General features: G+C 43.0%; 1 protein-coding gene across 1 annotated transcript in view; it reads right to left on the reverse strand.

The window, feature by feature from the left end:
• The window catches only part of LOC126260595 (uncharacterized), a 94,547-nt gene extending 89,330 nt beyond the window's left edge, over window positions 1-5,217 (reverse strand). Inside the window, exon 1 of the mRNA XM_049957930.1 lies at window positions 5,112-5,217. Within this exon, the coding sequence (XP_049813887.1) occupies window positions 5,112-5,217 (106 nt within the window). The remainder of the gene's footprint in view (window positions 1-5,111) is intronic.
• Between the last annotated feature and the right edge of the window lie 7,277 nt (window positions 5,218-12,494).

Genomic DNA, 12,494 nt, shown 5'->3' on the forward strand with positions numbered 1-12,494 from the left:
TTATCTCTTCATCCCGTGCTTGCGACGTTGGCATGTAGGCCTGAACTATCGTTATGTACGTTGGTTTCCTGTCAAATCTGTTGACAGCAATACTATCATTGAGCTGTTCACAGTAGCACACTTCTCTCCTGCCCTCTCATTCATCACTAATCCTACCCCCACATGCCATTTTCGGCTGCAGTTGATACTACCCTATTTTCGCCTGACCAGATATCCTTATCTTCTTTCCATTTCACTCCAGTGGCTCCAACTAGATCTAGGCCGAGTCTTGGCATTTTCCTTTTCATATTTTCTAGCTTTTCTGCTATGCATAAATTTCTGAGATCCTATGTTCCAACTCGTATAATGTTATCCCATCTTTGGTTATTCCATCTTTTTCTCGTGGTCACATCCTCTTCGGCAGACCCCTCCTGGAGATCTGAATGGAAAACTAATCCAGATTCTTTTTGCCAATGGAGAGATCATTTTTGTGGGACAAATATATGCAAATTAGTGAGAATTCGTATTAGAGATCCACCTTCGATCTGAATAATTAATTGCACTTGGAGAAACAAATTTAAATTAAACGGAGAACTGTTATTAGCCTTCATAGTAATGTATTATAGAACTTCATGCTTCTTGAAAGTAAGGATACGCTTTTGGAGGAACATTGGTCAGTATGGGTGCAGAGGCCAACGCCGGTACTCTGCTGAGCTCTTCTTTGAAGGGAAGCTAGCGATGGGACGCAGTTAGCTGGCCACTGTGGCCGAGTGGTTTTAGGCGCTTCAGTCCAGAACCGCGCTACTGCTACAGTCGCAGGTTCAAATCTTGCCTAGGGCATGGATGTGTGTGGTGTCCTTAGGTTAGGTTTAAGTAGTTCTACGCCTAGGGGACTGATGACCTCAGATGTTAAGTCCCATAGTGCTTAGAGCCATTTGAACCATTTTTGGATGCAGTTATTGCCACGGCTGGGCCTACATACTCCATTGTCACGCTCCAGAGCACCACAGTGCAGATGGGCAACATTTATTTATTTATCTATTTGCTATTTTCTTGTAGTCTGTTATCTATATAAAAGTACATACTGAATGTTGTATATGAACTGGCATGAGTAAGGCACATAATAATTTAACATAATTTCAAATGTGTTAGTAATAATTAAGAAACAGATGGGCAACAGTTAGGACGTCCTGTACCGATTGCTCGTGTGAATGTTTTATGAGGTGCTGTGAGGAAAAATTTGTAACGAAGTGCATTAATGTCAGCGAAGGTCGCTGGAAATTGGTATCTTGCAGGTGTAAAGAGAAATTCCAGCAAGGCCTGAGTCGCCACCGAATGCGTAGCTCTTACAAGAAACATTGTTTAACGACCTGAGATCTACAGACATTGATTCCCCTAAGCTTTTTCCAGAGATACAGAGAAGCCTGACAATCACGACGGAATGTTGCCTCATTGATCAAGGAGAGAGACAGGAATAGTTAGGAACGACTTTTTCAGAGGAAATTGGTAGAACGGAGATCATGGTTTAACAAATTGGAACATAACCCAGAGAAGGGGACGTGTACTCTGTAAGGACCATTCTGATTGGTCGGAGCTCATAAGATTCATAGGCCAGCCAATCAAGTGTGTAACGAAAAACGCGACAAAGCGAAGTTTCCTTGTCAGACGCTTTTTCACAGAGATCACTTGACTCATATGTTTCCCTCGTCTCATTTCAGGACCCACTTCTTGTCTTGGAGCACTGCTGCTACCACTCTGCCACCTTCATCAGTTTCAGCCAACAACTGATATGATGTGTTTGGCGAACTTAGAAAATTTTCAGGCCACCAATCACTTAGCTGTAGGAGAGGGCCACTGGCGCTGCCACTGATTGAAATCCCAGTACTTCAGTCACTGACACCTACATTACCGTGAGACCGAGCTGCTACTGCATGAGACGTAAGGAATTTCAAGTCAATTAACAATTTAACATTCTTAGAGCCTCGCTCTGCAGACTGAGAAAAAAAAAAGTTCAAACGTGTGTAAAATATTATGGGACTTAACTGCTAAGGTCATCAGTCCCTAAGCTTACACACTACTTAACCTAAATTATCCTAATGACAAACACACACGCCCATGCCCGAGGGAGGACTCGAACCTCCGCCGGGACCAGCCGCACAGTCCATGACTGCAGCGCCCTAGACCGCTCGGCTAATCCCGCGCAGCCGCAGACTGAGAAGCACGAACAGTGTGCTTCGAAATTGCACAACAGGTGTAACATATTACCTTCAATAATTCTACATATTACCTTCAGTAGTTATGTTCTGTATTAACCAATTTCACGACAGTCACTAAGTACTCATGCAGTTATGTATTACAAGTCCCCCCCCCCCCCCCCCCGACTCTGATGTTAAATTCGTCAGATTTGCGTTCCCACACGTCACCATTATCAATTGCTTATTAAAAGGTTGCCATTACTGTGTATGAAGCGTTAACTGTCAATGAGAATTTTTCAATATCTTTTTTCTTAACTTTTAACTACCTGATTTTTATATAGTAATAAATCCTAGCAATTAGAATAATTTATCATTCAACATTTTATTGACTCCTCCCAATCAAGGTGTATTACATCTTCATCATGACAAAGCTTTCAATTTCGGGTCGCATGTCTTGAGGATAAATATTATCTGTTTTTAATTCAGTGGTTTCCATTGCGTTCAGTATCCTCATGCTTTAGATTTTTGCTGATTCTTCCGGCTTGCAGGGACAGTTTCCCACCCCAAAAGAAGGACAGGCCCCTGAACCACTGCCCGCTACTCCACACTCTTTGACAAGGCCATTGGGAGAAGGAGGGTGACTCTTTATGCCGGGAGCCTTTGACCGCCATTGCTGATGATTTTAATTCAAAAGTTTTGCAGTGGCTGTATTCAAACCTGGGACCCAGGAAGTTTTGATTATTTGCGCAAGACCTCCTCCACAGAACACTAGTGACCAGAGACGTAAAATCATGGAAAAATCCCTGTCTTCAACATACCCAGAAGCATGAGTTCTGCAACCAACTTTCCCAAAAAAGGAACGAATCTTAAATATTTAATCGGGAAACGGTGCAAAACTCATGAACCTATCGAAACACTCTCGTGATCGACTACGTTGCGATCGTTCGGTTTGCCACTTAAATCGGACTTACAGTCACTGAATACTAAATGTGAAGGAAGTTCTTTTCTTCCATCCACATTCCCAGAATGAATTAACAAAATCCTACACATTGTTGTTTGTTGCGATCATGGAGGGCTTGTAGCAACTGAAACATCGCCGTAAAAAAATGTGACATAGACACCGAAGAATCGCTTAACTCTCAACTGTCACACGGTCTATTCCTCTGTGAAAAACGCTGCTGAATGCATTCTGCGTCTTGAAGAGCTACACAGGGTGACTTGTAAATTTCCCCTTACGTGAACGAACCAGAATATTGAAACTGCTCACGCCGTCGACGAACAATTCGAACTGTAGGGTGTGCGCTGCGGTACACTAGACTAAAATTTTGCGTAACAGTTGCGTCTCCATTGCACCTGCTGAAACGGACAGCAAAAGCAGTTTTTGTTGACATACTATCGCCGTCTCATCTCGGCACACTATCCGTAATGAACCAGCGAGTGACCGAATTAGCAACACCACAAAGATCCCTACCAGAACCTTACAACTGATGCCACATTAAATTTCTATTTTTCGATGCGTACTTTAAAATATAACCTAACTTTCTATGTTTATTGACGTAGTAGCTATAGTCCTGTGAAATCTGATGAATCTTTCTGAAATGTTTTATAATGTATTAATTTGGTTTTCCATCAGTTATATTATTTCTACTTGAAGCACTAACATTAGGTGAAATATTTTGCTAAGAAGCTGCACTGTATCTAAACGTTTATTATCGTTTCAAGAAACAATGGCGAGCAAGACGGAAGCAAAGATGTTGAGAAAACACCCAAAAACTTTCGGTAACATGGCCTGAACTATATTCCACTCCTCTGGGTTCTGTCCTGTATAAATGTATTACTATAATCAACAGCATTATCCATTTGACATCCACTAATCGATAAAGGCCTCCTGCACACTTTTCCAACCCGCACAGTCTTCATTTACATGCATCCACATTGCTAATGCTTCTTTCCTTGTGCTATTGAGCCACTCGCTATTAGGCTGACATGTACACTTTTTCATATCTCATGAATTACAGTAAAGATATTCCTTGGCTTTTCTACAGTAGTGGGGCTGTACTAATACGGAGCCACTCTGACTGATGGGTCAATCGCACTCTCTCCCCACCTCCCCCTCTAAGATCAAGGTCAAGGTCGAGGTCAACCCCTGCCTCTCCCTACGCCAACAACAATACTCACAACCATTATCAAGCTGGACCAGGCTCCCAGCATAAGAAAAAAGTGAGTGGGTGCATTATTGTATGGGTTTTACCCAATTATTGTAGCTATTAATTAGAACTGAGTCCCATTTATTGCAAAATTACACTATGGATATATGTATGACATACAAATACACTCATTCTGTCAGATAAAACCTCATATACACACTTCAGTTACATTTCCACTTTGGTGGGGTATGTGTGGGTGCTTTTACAAAGTTCTTATCACGCAAAATGGTATTATTAAGTACATTTTTAATTACACTGTTTAATGAGAATTTCTTGAGAACAATTTCATTCACAGTTCAGCTGAGGATCTGGGGGGGTGCAACTGTGAAATTATTAGTACGCAAAATAGGGTTCTTTATATGTTGAATTACATTGTTCAGTAAGGGTCTTTTAAGAACAGTTTCCTTCACACTTTTGGGTAGGGTTCCAATTAACTTATTACCTATCACATTCCCTCACTGGTCCTACGTATTGTTTCAATTCACATTGTCTAAAAATAGTTTGATAACTGTAACAGGTGGCTGCCCACACGATCACTCACACACACACACACACACACACACACACACAAAACACTTGCACAATGCAACACATACTTTGCAAATTACATGTAATACAGTTGTTGTTGTACAAAGTAGGGCTAAGAAAGGTAGCGACATATCTTTATTTAGGTAGATCCATAAGGAGTCCATTAGAAGTGAAGCCACTACACTGCACACCATGGGCTGACCTGTCAGTTTCTGTTGAGCAGCCTGCCATGGCACAGTAAGGACTCCACGTGCATCTGTCCTGACTGCTAGTGGGGGAGTGGTGAGCTGCACACCTCTTCCAGCCATCTGTGTACCCTCACCAATGCCCCACCAATGTCCTCAGCACACATCCTCATGGATGCTGTGTTTCTCCTGCCTTGCATTTTGGTTGTGATGGTACTGACTTTTTTCCCGCCAGTCACTGCCAGAATGAACTACAGGTGTCTAAAGTATTCTATCACCCAGCCACTGCCGTCACTGGATCCTGTCCACCAGTCACAAGTTTTCTGACAGAGAGTACCGAGGTCACACCATGTCGCTTGAGACATTAACAGAGCTCATAGATCTGTTGACAACTCCATGCAGCTGCAAGGACCCACCTGCTTGGCTGCCTCTGCATGATAAACGAAAACTTAATCGCATAGAACATGAAATTCTTTTTAAGTCACTGCAAATGCTGATTTCTTTCACTATGTACTGCTTTTCAGAGTGCTTCTATATATCATTGCAGTATTAATTAACATGTTGAAAACAGAAAAACGAACTTAAAAAAACTGGAATCATTTTACGAAACATGAATATTAAGACTTATTCTACTATGGATTATCCCCAGGAACAGCAACAGACAACGGATCAACAAATACACTATGTGATCAACAATATTCGAACATCCCCAAAAACGAACGTTTTTCATGTTAGGTGCATTGTGCTACCACCTACTGCCAGGTACTTCATATCAGCGACCTCAGTGAACCGTGTGGCTCAATCAGCGATATTCCCGCCGCCGGTATGGGTCATCTTTCCGGTGGTGGCCGCAGAGCGCGCGGTGGCGTCACCTACAGGGCCAATCGGGTAACGAGGGGTAAGCTCTAGCAAGTAGCGCGGATTTTGCTTTGGGACGCCTATCAGTAACGTCGTTTGCCAAGTCTGGTGGACAGTACAGGTGCAGTGCGAGGCAGCAGGTGACGGCGCCATAGGAAATATAGCCGGCGTGGCAGCAGTCACGTTACTGTGAAGCCTTTGGTGTATTTCGCTTGCTATATGTCTCCTGGCACCGGGATCTGCGACGACTGGCTTCGTCGAACAAGCAAGAGGGTAAGTGCCTTGCTTGTGCTGTAAATTGTGGCCGGAATCGGCTACTGGGTGCAGAGCTTGACTTCATTTTCTTGGCCGGCCGTTGCTACTCCTGAGTCTGTCCTCGAATGTGTTAATTTCAGACCGGCCGAAGTGGCCGTGCGGTTCTAGGCGCTGCAGTCTGGAACCGCAAGACCGCTACGGTCGCAGGTTCAAATCCTACCTCGGGCATGGATGTGTGTGATGTCCTTAGGTTACTTAGGTTTAACTAGTTCTAAGTTCTATGGGACTAATGACCTCAGATGTTGAGTCCCATAGTGCTCAGAGCCATTTGAACCATTTTGTTAATTTCAACTTGCTTAGTACGCAAGGTTCTAGTGACAGCTGTATGTGATGTGATGATTAACATTTACTAGGAGTGCTGATACATTCTGTTTGTAGATCGCTATTATCAGTGTTAACCACCATTGTAAACAGTTTTGCTGGTCCTTGTCTAAGTGCCGCATGGTTGTTGTATTTATATCGCGTGACAGAGTTAAGCTGGCCAATTGCTATAGGTATACATGGATAAAATTTTCCTGGATATATTTTGCTGCGAATTGCAGTAACATTACTTTTACGTTTCTGTCTGAAGTGATGGTGTGTCTGAGAGACAGGAGTCTAGTTCTAAATGAGTAGTTTCATAAATTCTTACAAGTTACTGAGAGGCCAGTTTTTAGTGTGTCTTTAAATAGCTTGAAACTGATTCTGTTAATGAAAGTACAAGAATTCCGCGTTAAATTTTAGTAAATTGTTCTTCAGGTTGATCATAGTTTTTGAGTAAATAGATTTTAACTCATTTCACTAAATGTGTAATAGGCCATAAGTGCCGTGGTTTATGGATGTTTAAATTATGAAGTAACTTGCTCGTAACTAAATGGTAATTTTAAAATTGTGTTGATGGTTTTATTTGTTATTTGCCAAATAAAGGTTCAGTGCAACTGTAGATGGTGACAGCCTGATGTGTCACTTGGTCCAGTCCTACCACCCCACAGCCTATTGAGCTGAGCTTGTTTCGTTGTGTAAAAGTTGAATTCCATGCTGTGCTGACACATCACTCGGTAGTCGTTAGACATCGTGAGAGAGCAGAACGAGAAGCTCTGCGGAACTCACAGACTTCGGACGTGGGCAGGTGATTGGGTGTCACTTGTGTCAAACGTCTGTACGCGAGATTTCCACACTCTTATTAATATCCCTAGGCCCACTGTTTCCGATGTGATAGTGAAGTGGAAACGTGAAGAGACATGTACAGCACAAAAACATACAGGCCGACCTCGTCTGTCAACTGACAGAGACCGCCGACAGCTGAACAGGATCGTAATGTGTAATAGGCAAACGGCCGAAGTGGCCGTGCGGTTAAAGGCGCTGCAGTCTGGAACCGCAAGACCGCTACGGTCGCAGGTTCGAATCCTGCCTCGGGCATGGATGTTTGTGATGTCCTTAGGTTAGTTAGGTTTAACTAGTTCTAAGTTCTAGGGGACTAATGACCTCAGCAGTTGAGTCCCATAGTGCTCAGAGCCATTTTTTTGTAATAGGCAAACATCTATCCATACCATCACACAGGAATTCCAAATTGCATCAGGATCCACTGCAAGTATTATGACAGTTAGGCGGAAGGTGAGAGAACTTGGATTTCATGGTCGATCGGTTGCTCATAAGGCACACATCACGCCTGTAAATGCCAAACAATCCCTTGCTTGTGGTAAGGAGCGTAAACAATGGACGATTAAACAATGGAAAAACATTGTGTGAAGTGACGAATCACGGTACACAATGTGGCGATCCGATGGCAGGCTGTGGGTTTGGCGAATGTCCAGTGAACGTCATCTGCCAGTGCCAACAGTAAAATTTGGAGGCGTTGGTGTTATGGTGTGGTCTTGTTTTTCATGGAGGTGTTTTTCAACCCTTGTTTTTTGCGTGACACTATCACAACACAGGCCTACACTGATGTTTTAAGCACCTTCTTGCTCCCCACTGTTGAAGAGAAATTCGGGAATGGCGATTACATCTTTAAACATGATGAGGCACCTGTTCATAAGGCACGACCTGTGGCGGAGTGCTTATACGACATTAACATCCCTGTAATGAAGTGGCCTGCACAGAGTCCTGTCCTCAATCCTATGGAACACCTTCGGGAAGTTTTGGAACGCTGACTTCGTGCCAGGCCTCATCAACCGACGTCGATACCTCTCCTCAGTGCTACACTCCGTGAAAAATGGGCTGCCATTCCCCAAGAAATCTTCCAGCACCTGACTGAACGTGCGCCTGCGAGAGTGGAAGCTGTCATCAAGGCTAAGGGTGGGCCAACACCATTGTGAATTCCAGCATTACCATTGAAGGCCGCCACGAACTTGTAAATCATTTTAAGCCAGGTTGCCAGATACTTTTGATCACATAGTGTAGGTGAATGTATGTGCATCAAATAATGGTGTGTTGCAAGATATTTATTTGTGAACCTATGTGCCCCTTTGTACCTGAGTAAAGAAAATGCATGCACAGGGTGAGCCATAATAAAGAGCGACTTTTCTAAGGCAGTTAAGTAAACACACTTCATTGTTCAAAATGTTCAAATATGTGTGAAATCTTATGAGACTTAACTGCTAAGGTCATCAGTCCCTAAGCTTACACACTACTTAACCTAAATTATCCTACGGACAAACACACACACCCTTGCCCGAGGGAGGACTCGAACCTCCGCCGGGACCACGCGCACAGTCCATGACTGCAGCGCCCTAGACCGCGCGGCTAATCCCGCGCGGCCACACTTCAATAATTTTTTTTTTTTATTTCATCATCTTAAAATACATGTAAAAGCATTTTTGCAATAGTAAAACGTCGGTTATTTTTTGCAGATAGCTCCAGTAAGATGGCGTAGGTTTGGATGCACAGATCCTCCAGCCGGACGTTGAAGTGACTCATCACGTTGGGCAGCTTTGCCAGTGGGATTTGAACAACTTCCTGTCGGATCCGCTCTTTCAGGAATTCAAATGTTCGAGGGTGCTACCTTGGTAAAGTTTGCATTTCAGATAACCCAACAAGAAAGTCACATGTTGTGATATCCGGTGAACGAGAGGGCCATGCAATATCCCCATTTCGGGAAATCACATGATTTGGAAGCAAACGATTCACAATATTCATGAGTACTCGAGCAATGTGAGAGGTTGCTCCGTCCTGCTGTAAAACGTCACATCGTTCACTTCGTAGTGTGCAAGTCGTGGAGTAAAAAAGTTTTCCAACATATCTGCGTCTCTCTGCGAAATCACTGTTACAGCATTGCGAAGGCCATCTTCAAAAAACGTTTGGCCCTATGATACCTAATGAAGACATGGCGCGCCTCAGAGTAACTTTTGCGGAGTGCAACGCTTGCTGATGCAGTTCTCTAGGATGAACGCCACTCCAAATTCGGAAATTCTGCTTGTTCACGTAACCGGAGTCATGCAAGTGTTGTTCATCTCTCATTCACAATCGGTTTACAATGTTCTCGTCTTGATTTATCATGTCCAAAAATTCTATGCAGAACCGTCTTCGGCTCACAAATCTGTTTTCTTGAGGGCCTGAACCATTTTTTGGTGTGGATGCAAGTGCAAATTATGGTGTAAAATTCTTCTTATCGTTCTGTTTGAAATCCGACGTATAGCGCTGTGCCGAGGAGCTGAGCAACGAGGGCTTCTCTCAGTGGCAACTCTTACACGTTCGATATTTTCAGGTCAGAGCACAGTTTTTGCTCTCCCAGTTTTCTTCTTTGTCGTTGAGGCCGTCTCCTCAAAGTTCTGGCTCAAATGGCTCTGAGCACTATGCGACTTAACTCCTAAGGTCATCAGTCGCCTAGAACTTAGAACTAATTAAACCTAACAAACCTAAGGACATCACACACATCCATGCCCGAGGCAGGATTCGAAACTGCGAACGTAGCGGTCGCTCGGCACCAGACTGTAGCGCCTAGAACCGCACGGCCACTCCGGCCGGCCTTCAAAGTTCTCAAACCACGTTTTAATCAGACAGGCAGATATCACTGGCCGATTCCTATTAATGTTGAAGTGATTGCGGAATGCATGACGTGCTAGCTGTTACGAACTACCGTTTTGATAAAATGCTTTGACAGCGCGTGCAGTATGCTGTGGGGCCCAGCGCGCCATTATAACTCAATGCTATTTCTCGCCAAACGTAACTGGCGCAATCCCCTCCACCTCTCTCCGACGCAGCTTGATTCGCGCGTTTTTTTTTTTTTTAAATCGCTTCACATTATGCCTCACCCACTTAACTATTTGAGGGAGTAGGACTTGATACGGCCACCACCACTCCTCCCTAGAACTGCCACACGTTTCCCCTGCCGCCAAGATATATTGCAGGTAAGGTCCACGAAGATAAGATACGTGAAACTAAGGCTCACACGAAAACATATAGATAGCCGTTTACCCCTTGCTCTATTCGAATTGGTTGGTAGCTTTAAGGGTAACCTACGCCACGCGCAATACTGTAGGTTGCGGACTATATATATGTAGATGTAGGAAATGAAAATTACTTTTTTATCAAAGAGGGTGACACTGAATCTTCTTAAAAAATCATCCATTTACAACTGTGATATAGTCCCTATAAAACAAATGACACAATTGTAATCTGGAAGGGTTGTGTTAAATGTGTTTCTTGGCGAACGACACAGTCTGCAGAACAGGAGGAAATTAGTAGGGGTTCTGTCAATTGACATTAACATCCATGAACTCGAAATTGCACCAACTTTTCACAATGGATGCAGAAAACCTGTTGATGCGTGGAGAAGGAACACAAGGTTGTTTCATGTGATGTACATCTACTTTGCACTAAAGAATAATTATTCTTCCTTAGTGATGTACAGTTCACATAATGTACTATACGCCAATTATCACAGATATCTTTGTTTCTGCATGATCTTCCTTTGTCAATACCTTTTCATATTATTTTTAGTACCCTAGTCCACATTTCCTGCATTTATTTTCTTGGAGTGGTCCATCTATGGAGCTTCTGGCTCTCTTTTTAAAAGCTTTGCTGTCTTTGATATGTCACATGCCACAGTTGTGTGCATATAACGGCCGGTTGTGAGGCGAGGCGAACAGTTGGGGATTTGGTGCAAGTGTGCACACACACAAATACGCCCACATTTATTTCCCTCTCTCCTAAACCATCACACACACAGACACACACACACACACACACACACACACACACACACACACACACACACACACACACACATTCACACACACATGCGCTCGCACTCGCACATATTTGCTTTCCCAATACCAGCACAATGCCTTACCGCCATTAAAAGTGAAACAGCAATCCGTATCTACCCATCCACCACCAGCGCTGGTCATGTTGTTCTCTTGGTGCCCAAATAAGATTACAGCTCGATCTTTGTATCCACTTGCTGCGAGGTACAACGAACCTCCAAATTAGGTGCACAACTTCATTTCCATGTCAAAATTGTGTGGATTATTTATCAAAATAGGAAAAGATACTGGCAATAATTGTGTAATTTACAGGTATACAGGTATACTTGATACATAAACGCAAACATTGTTTGATCTCCTTAGCACTTGTCGCAAGGCAAAATGGACCCTAAAATTAAGTACTACAATATTATTTGCATGTATAAATTTTCGTTGTATTTTCTCCAAAACTTTTATTTCTTCAACTAAAACCGATACAACACATGACATATTTCAGTGACCAAAGTGCTATCCTGTGCACACACATGCATGCAAGTAACATCCAAGGGGGCATCGTCCAGCAGACATCTGAATTTAGTTTTCCGCAGAAGGAGAATACAACCTGCTACAGAAAAAAGCCATGTACATATTTTCGAGTACTCACAGAAAATTATGGATCCAAGCACGTTTACAGCATTAAAGGGTATTCGAAAAACCTGTTTAGCAACCTCCATTCCCATATGGATCTGCTTAAGAAGAATTGCTGCATTGTAACTAATGTGAGAGACTCGATGTTGTGCATCTAGCAACAGAAAATCCATTTGCAGAACTTAAAACTTATGGAATAACTACATTTAATGTTGAAGTATTTGCTTAAGAGGAAAACTTAAAGTTTTACATGCAAATTTCGCTAAAATATGGGAGAAGAGTTGGCAACAAGCGCCCAAGAGGATATGGAATGTGTTAACAATATTACTATCCAGGAAATAAAAGGTAATATCAAAATTTCTGAATACTCTCGGCTAGAAGAAGTGTTGTACAGGATGTACATAAGCGAAGCGTCTG

The sequence above is a fragment of the Schistocerca nitens genome, chromosome 5 (assembly GCF_023898315.1).
Source record: "Schistocerca nitens isolate TAMUIC-IGC-003100 chromosome 5, iqSchNite1.1, whole genome shotgun sequence".
In the NCBI taxonomy this organism is placed as follows: domain Eukaryota; kingdom Metazoa; phylum Arthropoda; class Insecta; order Orthoptera; family Acrididae; genus Schistocerca; species Schistocerca nitens.